Source organism: Diceros bicornis, chromosome 12, assembly GCF_020826845.1.
Source record: "Diceros bicornis minor isolate mBicDic1 chromosome 12, mDicBic1.mat.cur, whole genome shotgun sequence".
Classification (NCBI taxonomy): Eukaryota; Metazoa; Chordata; class Mammalia; order Perissodactyla; family Rhinocerotidae; genus Diceros; species Diceros bicornis.
In genome coordinates, this window is record NC_080751.1 from 26,683,074 (window position 1) to 26,697,930 (window position 14,857).

At 42.0% G+C, this 14,857-nt stretch overlaps 1 protein-coding gene across 9 annotated transcripts in view; it reads left to right on the top strand.

Moving 5' to 3' along the window:
• Positions 1-12,026, top strand: part of BCL11A (BCL11 transcription factor A) — a 99,433-nt gene extending 87,407 nt beyond the window's left edge. For 3 of the 9 annotated variants that reach the window (XM_058551166.1, XM_058551167.1, XM_058551171.1), the window contains one exon: positions 1,847-7,048. In XM_058551166.1, coding sequence (XP_058407149.1) covers positions 1,847-3,867 — 2,021 coding nt within the window. In that variant the 3' untranslated portion in view covers positions 3,868-7,048. Of the gene's footprint in view, positions 1-1,846; positions 7,049-11,523 lie in introns of those variants that run through there. The other 6 variants (XM_058551174.1, XM_058551175.1, XM_058551168.1 and 3 more) reach the window with 3 other exon arrangements.
• The last annotated feature ends 2,831 nt before the right edge of the window (positions 12,027-14,857 follow it).

Below are 14,857 nucleotides of genomic sequence, written 5' to 3' on the forward strand. Positions count from 1 at the left end.
AGATAATGTGATACTAATGTCAGCGTTTTCTTTCAAAATCTTTCTGCCTTTTTTTCCCCTCCACATTAGGCAAATGTTTGAAACCTAATTTTGGTATCTTATCATCTAATCTTGTTAAAGAGATTTACCCAGGAGTGGGATATATTGAGTGAGATTATAAACTCATTGTAAAGTAAATTACGAGGTCAGGGCAGGGAGTCCATCATTCAGACCAGCGCTTGAGCGAGTCTGGCTTGTTTTGGAATGGGAGTGTTGGGGGCTCCTGAGAAGACCCTGCCAGCTTTTCTTTCTGACTTGCTAAATGGAGGAATTATAATTGATTAATTCCTCATTCCCTCTCTTTAGCTCCATGGTGAATTTTTTCCTTTCTAAAAGGGTACTGACAAATACTAGCTGTGGCCTTAAGGAACTCCTCTAGCCCCCTTTTAAAAGAAGGGCTCACGTTTGTTTTCCTCGTTTGTGTTTTATACAGTCTTTTTTGGAATCCCCAAGGATTTATCTATTTTTCTCATCTTGTCCTTTGCCCACCAACATTTGTGCCCTTTTTAATGCTGCAGTTGACTAGTAAACTGTTAGTTACTCCCTGGGTGTATATATGTTTTTTAATTTAGCATCTCCTAAAAAGAATGATTGTGAAGTCAAGCTGGCCCCTCTTTGCCAAAGTGGCATTTACCACTCTCGGGTTCTTTTCAGCGAGAGAGAAATAATGTGACTTAAGCAGGGCCCCTCTCCAGACGGCTTGGCTACTGGCCAAAGAGTTGACTAGCTGAACTGTATCTTTCTGTTTCTTTCTCAACTGGAGCTGAGGCTCAGCCGAGGGCGCAGGATGTTGTATAATTTGGTTCACGTTGTTAGCCTCTCAAAATAATGAGGAGGAGGATAGTGTAGCATTTCTCAGCCTGCTGCCCGTCATGGTGCTGGCTGCTTTAACTGTTCTTAACTAGGATGCTGTGTCTGCTTAAGTTGACACCAGCCGCTCCTCTTAACTTCTCTTAACTTGCGTTTGTTCGACTGGGGGACAACTCCTAAAGATTTGATACAGCCTGTTGGTTAAATCTGAATTAAATTTCTGTTTTGAGATTTTACAACATCCCTCGAGGTAAAAATGAGAGTCCCCGTGGGGTGTTGTGGAACCAAAATTGGGACTCACTGACCCTCACACAGGCTGGGATGTGAGGATGTTGCTAGTCTCTCTCTTTCACAGAATTATTTTATGAGTACCTTCACATTTTTAACAATATCAACAATTAGTGTGTTTCAGGCTAAGATTAAAAGCATCTCTGGGGCCATAGAGAATTGTAATGAGTTGACCTTCTCTTTTTTGATATCTCTATGAAATGATTGCCTATTTAGAAAGTTCACCTGCCACCCGGGGGGGAAATAGAACGATGGGATTTAGGAAGCAGAAAAGTTTCCCTTAGGTCACCTTGTCCAAGTCCCTCACTTAACAAATGAGGAAATGGAGGCACAGAGATGAAATGGCATGCCCCAAACCACAGCTGGTGGAAGACTGGAAAGTTCAGAGGATGTTTGCTGAAGTTCCCTAGAATGTAGGGTTCCTCATCCTCAAGCTTGAATTGGTCTAGATTTTTCTGCTTTGGAGACTGGATTTAAAATTCTTAGAACTGAGTTAAATGGCGGGAAGACTGATTTGACAAATACTTATTGGGTACCAACCACCAGATGTGCCAGGCACCATCTAGGCACAGGGGATATGTCAGTGAGAGCTTATGCCTTGGGGTTGAGGGCTGGGGGCAGGGAAGGCTGGAGGTGGAACATAAATAAGCAATTGCTGATGCCCTCCTCAGTGATTAAACATTGATGTTGGTGTTGTATTATTTTGCAGGTAAAGATGAGCCCAGCAGCTACACATGTACAACTTGCAAACAGCCATTCACCAGTGCATGGTTTCTCTTGCAACACGCACAGAACACTCATGGATTAAGAATCTACTTAGAAAGCGAACACGGAAGTCCCCTGACCCCGCGGGTTGGTATCCCTTCAGGACTAGGTGCAGAATGTCCTTCCCAGCCACCTCTCCATGGGATTCATATTGCAGACAATAACCCCTTTAACCTGCTAAGAATACCAGGATCAGTATCGAGAGAGGCTTCCGGTCTGGCAGAAGGGCGCTTTCCACCCACTCCCCCCCTGTTTAGTCCACCACCGAGACATCACTTGGACCCCCACCGCATAGAGCGCCTGGGGGCAGAAGAGATGGCCCTGGCCACCCATCACCCGAGTGCCTTTGACAGGGTGCTGCGGTTGAATCCAATGGCTATGGAGCCTCCCGCCATGGATTTCTCTAGGAGACTTAGAGAGCTGGCAGGGAACACGTCTAGCCCACCGCTGTCCCCAGGCCGGCCCAGCCCTATGCAAAGGTTACTGCAACCATTCCAGCCAGGTAGCAAGCCGCCCTTCCTGGCGACGCCCCCCCTCCCTCCTCTGCAATCCGCCCCTCCTCCCTCCCAGCCCCCGGTCAAGTCCAAGTCATGCGAGTTCTGCGGCAAGACGTTCAAATTTCAGAGCAACCTGGTGGTGCACCGGCGCAGCCACACGGGCGAGAAGCCGTACAAGTGCAACCTGTGCGACCACGCGTGCACGCAGGCCAGCAAGCTGAAGCGCCACATGAAGACGCACATGCACAAGTCATCCCCCATGACGGTCAAGTCCGACGACGGCCTCTCCACCGCCAGCTCCCCGGAACCCGGCACCAGCGACCTGGTGGGCAGCGCCAGCAGCGCGCTCAAGTCCGTGGTGGCCAAGTTCAAGAGCGAGAACGACCCCAACCTGATCCCAGAGAACGGGGACGAGGAGGAAGAGGAGGACGACGAGGAAGAGGAAGAAGAGGAGGAAGAGGAGGAGGAGGAGCTGACGGAGAGCGAGAGGGTGGACTACGGCTTCGGGCTGAGCCTGGAGGCGGCGCGCCACCACGAGAACAGCTCGCGGGGCGCGGTGGTGGGCGTGGGCGACGAGGGCCGCGCCCTGCCCGACGTCATGCAGGGCATGGTGCTCAGCTCCATGCAGCACTTCAGCGAGGCCTTCCACCAGGTCCTGGGCGAGAAGCATAAGCGCGGCCACCTGGCCGAGGCCGAGGGCCACAGGGACACTTGCGACGAAGACTCGGTGGCCGGCGAGTCGGACCGCATAGACGATGGCACTGTTAACGGCCGCGGCTGCTCCCCGGGCGAGTCGGCCTCGGGGGGCCTGTCCAAAAAGCTGCTGCTGGGCAGCCCCAGCTCACTGAGCCCCTTCTCCAAGCGCATCAAGCTCGAGAAGGAGTTCGACCTGCCCCCGGCCGCGATGCCCAACACCGAGAATGTGTACTCGCAGTGGCTCGCGGGCTACGCGGCCTCTAGGCAGCTCAAAGATCCCTTCCTTAGCTTCGGAGACTCCAGACAATCGCCTTTCGCCTCCTCGTCGGAGCACTCCTCGGAGAACGGGAGCTTGCGTTTCTCCACGCCGCCCGGGGAGCTGGACGGAGGGATCTCGGGGCGCAGCGGCACGGGAAGTGGAGGGAGCACGCCCCATATTAGTGGTCCGGGCCCGGGCAGGCCCAGCTCAAAAGAGGGCAGACGCAGCGACACTTGTGAGTACTGTGGGAAAGTCTTCAAGAACTGTAGCAATCTCACTGTCCACAGGAGAAGCCACACGGGCGAAAGGCCTTATAAATGCGAGCTGTGCAACTATGCCTGTGCCCAGAGTAGCAAGCTCACCAGGCACATGAAAACGCATGGCCAGGTGGGGAAGGACGTTTACAAATGTGAAATTTGTAAGATGCCTTTTAGCGTGTACAGTACCCTGGAGAAACACATGAAAAAATGGCACAGTGATCGAGTGTTGAATAATGATATAAAAACTGAATAGAGGTATATTAATACCCCTCCCTCGCTCCCACCTGACACCTCTTTTTTTCACCACCCCCTTTCCCCATCGCCCTCCAGCCCTACTCCCTCTAGGATTTTTTTCTAGTTCATGTGATTTAAACAAACAAACAAACAAACAGAAGTAACGGAAGCTAAGAATATGAGAGTGCTTGTCACCAGCACACCTATTTTTTTTTTTTCTTTTTCTTTTTCTTTTTTTCCTTTATGTTCTCACCGTTTGAATGCATGATCTGTATGGGGCAATACTATTGCATTTTACGCAAACTTTGAGCCTTTCTCTTGTGCAATAATTTACATGTTGTGTATGTTTTTTTTTTTTTTAAACTTAGACAGCATGTATGGTATGTTATGGCTATTTTAAATTGTCCCTGATTCGTTGCTGAGCAAACATGTTGCTGTTTCCAGTTCCATTCTGAGAGAAAAAGAGAGAGAGAGAGAAAAAGACCATGCTGCATACATTCTGTAATACATATCATGTACAGTTTTATTTTATAATGTGAGGAGGAAAAACAGTCTTTGGATTAACCCTCTATAGACAGAATAGACAGCACTGAAAGAAAATCTCTGTGAGCTAAATGTCTGTCTCTAAAGGGTTAAATGTATCAATTGGAGAGGAGAAAAAGGCCTTGAATTGACAAATTAACAGAAAAATAAAACAAGTTTATTCTATCATTTGGTTTTAAAATATGAGTGCCTTGGATCTATTTAAACCATGTTGATGGTTCTTTCTACTTGTTATAAACTTGTAGCTTAATTCAGCATTGGGTAAGGTAATAAACCTTAGGACCTAGCATATAATTCTATATTGTATTTCTCACAACAATGGCTACCTAAAAATATGACCCATTATGTCCTAGTTAATCATCATTTTCCCTTTAGTTTAATCTTGTGAGCGACACTGATTATACCAGTATAAAAGCTATTTTGCTCCTGGTGAGAGCTTAAAAGAAATGGGCTGTTTTGCCCAAAGTTTTATTTTTTTTAAATGATGATTAAATTGAATGTGCACCGTGCAAAAGCCCTGGAACGTGATTAAATATATTAGTAAGGAATTCATTTTATGAAGAGACTTGTTTTCAGTAATGTCTTTTAAAAAAAATTCTGGCACCAAAAGAAATAGATCCAGATCCACTTGGTTGTCAAATGGACAATCAAATGATAAACTTGAAGACCTCGTAGACCAGATTAAAAAGAAGAGGCTGACAATAGAGTTCGACAGAGGGTAACAGAGGAAAAAGATGTGTGACTTATTAGCACAACGTGGTACTATTTGCCATTTTAAACTAGAACAGGTATATAAGCTAATACTGATACAATGATGATTAACTATGAATTCTTAAGACTTGTGTTTAAATGTGACGTTCTTAAAAAAGAAGAGAAAGAATTTTAAGAGTAGCAGTATATATGTCTGTGCTCCCTAAAAGTTGTACTCCATTTCTTTTCCATACACTGTGTGCTATTTGTGTTAACATGGAAGAGGATTCATTGTTTTTATTTTATTTTTTTAATTTTTTCTTTTTTATTAAGCTAGCATCTGCCCCAGTTGGTGTTCAAATAGCACTTGACTCTGCCTGTAATATCTGTATCTTTTCTCTAATCAGAGATACAGAGGTTGAGTATAAAATAAACCTGCTCAGATAGGACAATTAAGTGCACTGTACAATTTTCCCAGTTTACAGGTCTATACTTAAGGGAAAAGTTGCAAGAATGCTGAAAAAAAAAATTGAACACAATCTCATTGATGAGCATTTTTAAAAAAAACTTTGCCAGCCATTTACTTGACTAATGAGCTTACTTACTCGGATTCAACATTGCAAGCGCTGTGAATGGAGAACAGAATACACTTAACATAGAAATGAATGATTGCTTTTGCTTCTACAGTGCAAGGATTTTTTTGTACAAAACTTTTTTAAATATAAATGTTAAGAAAAATTTTTTTAAAAAAAAACACTTCATTATGTTTAGGGGGGAACTGCATTTTAGGGTTCCATTGTCTTGGTGGTGTTACAAGACTTGTTATCCATTTGAAAATGGTAGTGGAAATTCTATGCCTTGGATACACACCGCTCTTCAGGTTGTAAAAAAACATACATTGGGGAAAGGTTTAAGATTATATAGTACTTAAATATAGGAAAATGCACACTCATGTTGATTCCTATGCTAAAACACATTTATGGTCTTTTTTCTGTATTTCTAGAATGGTATTTGAATTAAATGTTCATCTAGTGTTAGGCACTATAGTATTTATATTGAAGCTTGTATTTTTAACTGTTGCTTGTTCTCTTAAAAGGTATCAATGTACCTTTTTTGGTAGTGGAAAAAAAAAAAAGACAGGCTGCCACAGTATATTTTTTTAATTTGGCAGGATAATATAGTGCAAATTATTTGTATGCTTCAAAAAAAAAAAGAGAGAAACAAAAAAGTGTGACATTGTACAGATGAGAAGCCATATAATGGCGGTTTGGGGGAGCCTGCTAGAATGTCACACGGATGGCTGTCATAGGGGTTGTACATATCCTTTTTTGTTCCTTTTTCCTGCTGCCATACTGTATGCAGTACTGCAAGCTAATAACGTTGGTTTGTTATGTAGTGTGCTTTTTGTCCCCTTTCTTCTATCACCCTACATTCCAGCATCTTACCTTCATATGCAGTAAAAGAAAGAAAAAAAAAGGAAAAAAAAAAAAAGAAACAATGTTTTGCAGTTTTTTTCATTGCCAAAAACTAAATGGTGCTTTATATTTAGATTGGAAAGAATTTCATATGCAAAGCATATTAAAGAGAAAGCCCGCTTTAGTCAATACTTTTTTGTAAATGGCAATGCAGAATATTTTGTTATTGGCCTTTTCTATTCCTGTAATGAAAGCTGTTTGTCGTAACTTGAAATTTTATCTTTTACTATGGGAGTCACTATTTATTATTGCTTATGTGCCCTGTTCAAAACAGAGGCACTTAATTTGATCTTTTATTTTTCTTTGTTTTTATTTTTTTTTATTTGGATGACCAAAGGTCATTACAACCTGGCTTTTTATTGTATTTGTTTCTGGTCTTTGTTAAGTTCTATTGGAAAAACCACTGTCTGTGTTTTTTTGGCAGTTGTCTGCATTAACCTGTTCATACACCCATTTTGTCCCTTTATTGAAAAAAATAAAAAAAATTAAAGTACACAATGTAAGCTTCTTGTGTCCTCATTTGACACACTCTGTAAATTACTTTCAAGAAAATAACAGGTTTTAAGAGAAGGCCAGTCAGTCTTTTTCAGATTATTTCTATGGGCATTTTGATGCATGTATTATACCCTAAAAGAATATAAAGTACTTACTATATTAAAATAGACATATCTCAAACCATGGAAATAGTTTTTAGACTTTACAGTTCTAGAATAATTTTCAAGAAATGGAAGATGTTTGCAGTCTGATGTTAAAAACTTTCCCTCCATCTCTTAGTAGTAATCCGTTCAGATATAAATGAAAACGGGTAATAGCATCTTAAACTTTTATTTCCTTTGGATTTTTTGCTGTTCTTGTTGTCTTAAAGTTCTTTTCTATTCTCCCATCCCTGCCGTATCTTAGAACATAATGTAAAAACAGTTTTTTTAAAAATCAGCTCTTTTGTTTCCACATAAGAGTCTTTTCTCATGCCAAAATAACTCCACCGCCCCCCCCCCAATCTAAAAATCCAGAAACGAAAGCATCAGGTGAAAAAGAGAGAGAAAGAGAGAAAAGAAAGAAAGCAGTGACCACGAGTTTAGCCAGATGTGGCCAAATCTGTGGAATCAGCTGCTGATTTCCTGAGCTATATGGTTTTTGCCTCGTGATTCTGAGATTCTAAGACCCCAGGCAGGACAGATCTTTTAGGTGTTTTTGAGGTCTTCCTGGCTGATAGCAAATGAGGATGGGAATACCCTTCAATTATCTTTTGGCCAACAGATTTAAGAAAGGAAACAACGTCTTTGAAAAGCAAGTTAGGTCTATTTTAAAAACCCTCCTTAGAAATCTTTGTTGTCGGGTTTACAAATACTGCATGTTGCAGCATCTATTTGCTTTATTAAACACATACCTCTGTGATACTGTCTCCCTGTTCCCAGTGTAGATGATGGATACGACATCGTTCTTATTTTTGTAAAAACCAAAACAAAAGCCGTTCTGTTGTCTTCTTGTGGTAGCATTTTTGTTGCTCAGTTCTTATGCCCTGGTGCCTGTGAGGTGGCCTTTTCATGTAATGCCTTTTATCTGAGGCAAGAATAGTTTTATCTTTCTAAAATATAGAGAAAGGAGGTGTATTTTTTTAAAGCCCATTTGGGTGGGAAACAGAGAGTGGAGGCAGAGAGGAATCGGTCAGAGAGCATTTGGGAGAGTGTTGTACAGGAGCGGGGATGGGGTGGAGAATACCTTGCAGAATTTGATAATCGGCAGCTAACTGAGAGGAGATATATGTGTCTTAGATTAGGTTACTTCACAACTGAATCCAGAATGCTGTTCAAGATAGATAGAAATATTCCCCAGTGCCATGCCAGTTGTAGACGTGGCAACTTCTGCTCCACCATATTAAATGTCCATAAAGCCACTGTGTGTCCCTTTTACTCTTTTATTAGGAGCTATAAGTACAGCTGTGCAGGTTTCATATACAGTATTCATTTTAATTCCTCAGTATATGGTGTTCTTAGTGTAATTAGGTTTTGCATCCTGACAGACAGAATTAATGGTGGATACTGTATACTTGTACGTTCAAGTTTCTTAAATCAAATGGGGAAGGGGGAGGGGTGCAAACGTTTGGTGATAAATCACAGATTATGTTTGATTACATGGCCCCAAAGTTAAATTTATTGGGAGACAGATTCTTCAGGGTACTTAGTCTCTTGACTTATAGAAGCCCCCTTATAAAATATTACTTCTGAAGTTAAGTGAACAATAGAAACATGAAAACCCAGGCAACAAGAATATAACTTCTAAAGGACATCTTGTCTCTGGACCCTAAAATTAAAAATCTCAGTGTAAGATAACAAAAAACATTTCCAAGAGTAGGATGATTTCATGATAAATTTTTTAAATGAGGAAATACTAAGGATATTAACGTTTTTCAGAATTCTCAAGTTAAGTTTATGTGACACTGCTTACATGTTGATGCAATGTTCTCTACATACCTGAACTCCTGATGCTTAAAATGTTCCTTTTTATTTTCATTTTGAGAACAACTTTAAAAACAGGAATACAGCAAATACTATTTCTCACAGATTTTAACCCAGAAACTCTCCCAGTGCATGTACTACCTCCATCTTGAGACCATTTACTGTCCTCTCTTTGCCTAAGACCTACAAGAGGACTGAAATGAACACATTTAAAGGTGGCTAAGAAGTGAGGTGGATGCTTCTTCATTCATACCAGCAATGGTGGGAAGTGTAACGTAGTGGAGTTTTTCCCAGGGCGTTCTGTGATAGAACTGTTTATTTGAATACCATTTTTGTATATGCAATAAGTACATGCTGTATATATTCATAATGCTTGAAGTGAGAATTTGAAAGGAAGTGGTGGTGGGGGTTAGATATCATTTCGTTTGGAGAAATAAAGAAATGAGCTCGTTTATTCACAGACACTAAAAGTTTGTTAAAAGGTACTGGGATATTTCAGGCCTTCCTGAAAAGGAGTTGAGAAGCCTCAGGCCCCATCCTGTTCTGCTTCAAATACTCACAGAGAGTGAAGGAGGAAATGCAATGTTTTCTTTTTTTAAACCTCTTCCCCCCCTCCATACACACACACAAACATGATTTATTATGACTGTGTTGTAATCGTGTGTTCTTCATTAGGATTCTGTTACTCCATTGTCCCTGGGCCTGGTGTGTTCAAGAATGTACCTATCCCATCCTCTTCTTTTCAGACAACTTCCCATTAAAAAAAAACAGTGGGAATTTTGCTGGTATGAGGATGGGATTGACAGTGTTCTTTAAACCTGCTTGGAAAAATGTTTTTTGAAAGACTGTTAACTTTTGAAAGGCATGAGCCACTTAGCAAATTTTCCTAAGGCCCTGCAGCTTTCCCAATTAAGAATAAATGAACCCATTTTTAGAGCAATGGACATCAGAACACATAGGCGGAATTGGGAGTATATACGTTTATTCCAGGGCGGCTCTAGCTACAAATTGTAGCCATGGGTTGTTGGATATGCACTTTTGCTTGCTGTCAGCTTGTTATCCCATTAGCTGCTTTTTCATTGAGTAAAACACACGGCCATTGAATCAGCCTTTAAGGGGATGGGCCTGTTTCTCTCTCTCTCTCTGTTTCCCAGTGTCATCTATGGTCATGGGATGCGAATAATTCCTCCCTTTCAAATGGGAAAGGAGACTACTACAGTTCACATGGGTCATTGTACTCAAGTACCTAAACTTGGCTGAACACAATGCCATCCAGTTGATCCAAATACTGTTTTTCCTTTCTGTAAAGTGGCAAAGACTACTTAAAGGGAGCATATATCAGGTCTTTTACGAGACAGCCAAAAAGGCAAATTAAGCGATTTCCCCCAAGTCTATCCTCTAAAGCAGGACCCCTCAAACCCATAGGGGGCTATGCTTTTAAATGACCGTGAATGCAGAACATGCCCATGCTATACTTTGTGTGTTATGGCTTTAAATATTGGCAGCAGGTGTGACAAAGGGGTTTGATGGGGGTATCAGCTAAAGGGGCCTCAATGACAGTGACTTAGGGCTGGACTGGGAATGGGATTCCCCAGAGCCCACCTGGACACAGCAGGCCCCTCAGCCCAGGTCTCCACTGCTCAGGGGGGGATGCGTGAGAGCAGCTGAGCTCCAGACCCTGGGCCTCCTGCGCCGCCAAGTCAGGGGAGAGGAGGCCCCAGGCCCCTGCTTCAGGTCACCATGGCAACGAGGCTGGAATGCCACAGTGGTAGCCCTCTTCCTCGGCACCTCCACATCCGGACTCCCAGTTCTGCTGCTTCAAGTCAATGTCCACAGCAAGGGAGGAACCCTGGAGGAAAATAACACTCCCTTCTTCCCTTCACCATTGCCTTCCCCCTTCCAAAAAAGAAAAACAGAAAAGAAAACTGCATGTTTGCAAGAAACTACAGGCAGTTTTTGGTGCAATTTGGGAGCAACTATTTTGGGTTCTGGTTTCCTCTTCAGAGATTTGTTCGCCTCTTGTAAATCGTTGGCTGCTTTGACGTTGAACTTGATGACATTTCATGTTTTCGTTGTGCTGCTTTTACATCAATTTTGATTTTTTGTTTCTTTATAATTTTATTATTGTTTTAAGGAAATGTCCCCCTTCCCTCCTCCCTCCCCTGTTCTCCTCAACCAAAGGACTGTTTCCTACTCAGTTTTCTCAGTCATAAGGGAAAGTGTTTCCTTCCAGGTGTGTCCCGAGTTTATTAGGACTATCATATGATCGGGGAGGGGGTCTGGGTCCTTTGGGGGAAAGAAGGGAGGGAGGCGTGGGAAAGGCACTCAGAGGTCAGAGATTTTTTTTAGGGGGGGGATTGAGTTCGAAATCGTGTTTAAGATGCCAGTGGCTCAACCTGTGGTTGATTTAAGTTATAATTTTAAAGAGCTAGTTAGAGAACAGAAAATCACTGGGCCAAGTCACACCTGTATTTTTTTTTCCCCCCTCCTCTGTCTCCAACCTCTTTCTAGGTTCTTCACACACCCCCATTCGGCGTAGTACCCAGAGAGCTCAAGATGTGTGGCAGTTTTCGGATGGAAGCTCGAGAGCCCTTAAGTTCTGAGAAAATTTGAAGCCCCCAGGGGCGGGGTGGACGCGTGCCGCCCAGCCGACATCTGCGTGGTCTGTCATCCTGCTAGTTTGTGATGTTTTCTGACAGTAGCCTCCAAGAAGCCGTTGTGCGAAAACAGAGTCCTGCAGAGTCCTTCCTGCCTGGGCCTGCAGTGCCATTTTATTTATATTTTTTAATAAAAAGTAAAAACAAAAAAACAGACCCACATTGGAACAGTGAATCAGTACCATACAGAGGGCCCATGGACCATCGCTGTCCTGAGTGACATCCTGGCCCTTTTGAAACCAGCCAACCTAATTACCCGTATTGTGGAAATGAGCATGAGTCCCTGACCCCTTGTTTCTATACATTCTATGTTGTCTTTTAAAAAGTGTGCTTAACATTGACACAATAAATGTTGGAGCTTTAGGTGGTGTTTGCTTGTTCTTTAATTATTAATGCTTATAAGACAATGCAGCTGCTCATGACTGTTTTTCTGTACCCGTTTCCTGCAGACATCCTTTGGGTGGGTAGGAGGACCAGATTTGAGGAATGGTAGAAGGTGTAGGAGGGGAAATAGGTTACTGCTTATCAGATGGCATAAATTTTCAAGGAGAATCAAAATGCAAAACTTGGGAATAAATCATAGCAATATCATAATTAATGTAGTAGTAGTGTTGCTGTTTATTAATGCTGAAGTGTGGTTTTCCTAACTGTCTGACTTATAATTTGCATACCATTAAATAATGCATAATATGGCATGCTGAATTCTGTTTTTCAAATATATGCTTTTGGTGGCTACCATGCAGGATTTGAATTTGTCTTTTAATTCAGCTCAAGAAAGATAACGTCATTGGGTTAGTGGTAAATCCCAAAGAAGGTGATAAATGTCAGTAGTTGCTTATTAAATATTCTAATTTTAGGTTCTCAAACCTTCAGCAAATATATCTTAATGCACACAAACAAACATAAAACTTCTTTATTACTTACATGAGGAAATCTGGGGCAGATTTTATAAGGGAAAAAATTGTAGGAGGAAAGAGGCTCACATGAGAACACACTATTGTAATCATAGTAAGTCCTCATTCCTTAGGAATTAGTGACACAAATAAGTTAGGTCTACAAACAGGTGATAAAAATTCCCTCTGGCACAGTTAATTTGCAAAGAACTTTTCTCAATGTGGTGTTTTCTATTGCCTGGAGATCCAGAAGAGAACTAGAAACAATATAGCATAGCATATTAAAACAGGTTCATAAATAATAGAACTCAGACACCTGTGTATTATAGATTTACATATTGGCTGTGAACATAAGTGGAGAAAATCTTACCCACTCACCCTCTGGCTAGATTACCTAGCCTAGTGAGAAGATAGCAAAATAATTGGCATCTGGCTTCTTTTCTGCTTATTCATCATAAATAATGACTTGTTACAGTAGTGTACTGCCTTATACTTTATACAGTGCAGTCATGTCCATGATCTCATCTGATCCTCATGAGGACAGATCTCACAACTTTCACTTTGTGGATGAGGAGACTGAGGGTCACCAAGGTTAAGGGCTTGCCCAAGGCCACGTCAATGGCAGGGAGAGCAGAGAAGCCAGGTGTTCTGGTGTCTAGTCCAGAGCTAATTCAGCTGAACTCTGTAACTGATCAAAGGGAGTGTCTCTCCCTGTGTTAGCACACAAGTCATAAATGTTCATGAACACACACGTATATGGCGAACACACACATGTATGGCTTACGCACACACACAGATCAAAGATGTCCGTTGTTAAGAGCATGCAAAGTTATCTCTTCCTACCAATAGTTGTGTGCACTGCAGGAGGGAGCTTGGAGCAAGGGTCCCTCCTTGCGATCTCCTTTCTCCAGTGACTTTTCCATGACAAATAAATAACCCTGATGAGTTTTTGAGTGTTCCTCTCACCCAGGTGAGATGGGACTTCCAGACAAGACTTATTTCGTGGAGAGACACTCTCCTTGCCCTGTGTTCTGCCTTTGTGTTGTTGAAACCTAAGACCATTAGGGATTCTGTGACAACATCGTCCCTGAATGTGCTAAGCTCCTTGTTGATACCTAGAAAGAGTGGCACCACTTCAAAAGGGAGACCCGACCGAAACAGAACAATCATGGTTTTTTTTGGACAACTTCAGCCTTGGTAATTGCACTTGGTGTTCACTACACTTTCATTTCTGGTCTGTGTTTCCACCTCCACCTCTTATTTCTTCTCAGAATCAGTTCATAAATAAATGGATATCTCTAGACGGGGGAGTTTTTTTGGGGGGTGAGTGTAGTGGGTAAAGGATATCTTTTGGTTTTCCCCCTTTTGGAGAAGAAAGTTCCCTCACTAAAGAAAAAAAAAAGACCATCTCTTCTCCCATACCTTTTTTAGTTGAAGGAAAATCAAAATTCATTTATGAAATTCATTATGAAATGATGGTGTTATGCTAGGGCCAGAACTTTTGTAAACCCACACAGGATTGATGATTTGGGAAGACATCTCCCTGTGCGATATGTCAAGGTCATGGTTATCCGTGAAGGGTTGAAGCAGCAGAAAGGACTGACAAATCTGATTGGAGTCCTCCCTGTACCCTCTCGAGAGTGGAACTTCAAATTGCAGAGAGAGTAACTGGTTGCCCAGCACGCACCGAGCACGGATTAGAGGACACTTCCCTGGTGCTTGGGGGCGTGGAGACCAAACACAGGACATTGTTTTTACACTCCCAAGCCTGGACTATGTACATTAATTTTGTGGTCCATCCAGATTGTCACACCACACAAAAAAGTCTGTTAGACTTCTGGTCTGGGATGGCGAGACTCAGTAACTCCCGCAGCAACTAGCACCCAGCCTTTTGAATATGGGCGGTGTTGCAGAAATGAACGTATCAAAAACTGGTGGTAGTTTAAAGAAAAATCTTAGGCAAGGAGAGCAAATTTGGAGTCTACTGAGGTCTAATCGAGTGCCCCAAACCTTGGCAGAATATTTCCTAGGCACTTTTGGTTGGAGTTTCCAAGAGCATTTGTATTAGAGCCAAGCCCTTCCAGTGGTGAGAAATATCTTTCAAATTTTGTGTGTATTGATATGATTATTTTTTTGAGGGCTAGATAGTGAGGTTAATGTGGAAGATGATGATTATTAAAATTAACATAGTTTTTTTCCCTCAGAATTAATGTTTTTTCCTATCAAAAATTCTTATCCTACAAATCAGTGTCCCGGAAAGTAGTGGTAGAGAGAATCAGAATTGAAATATTTTGC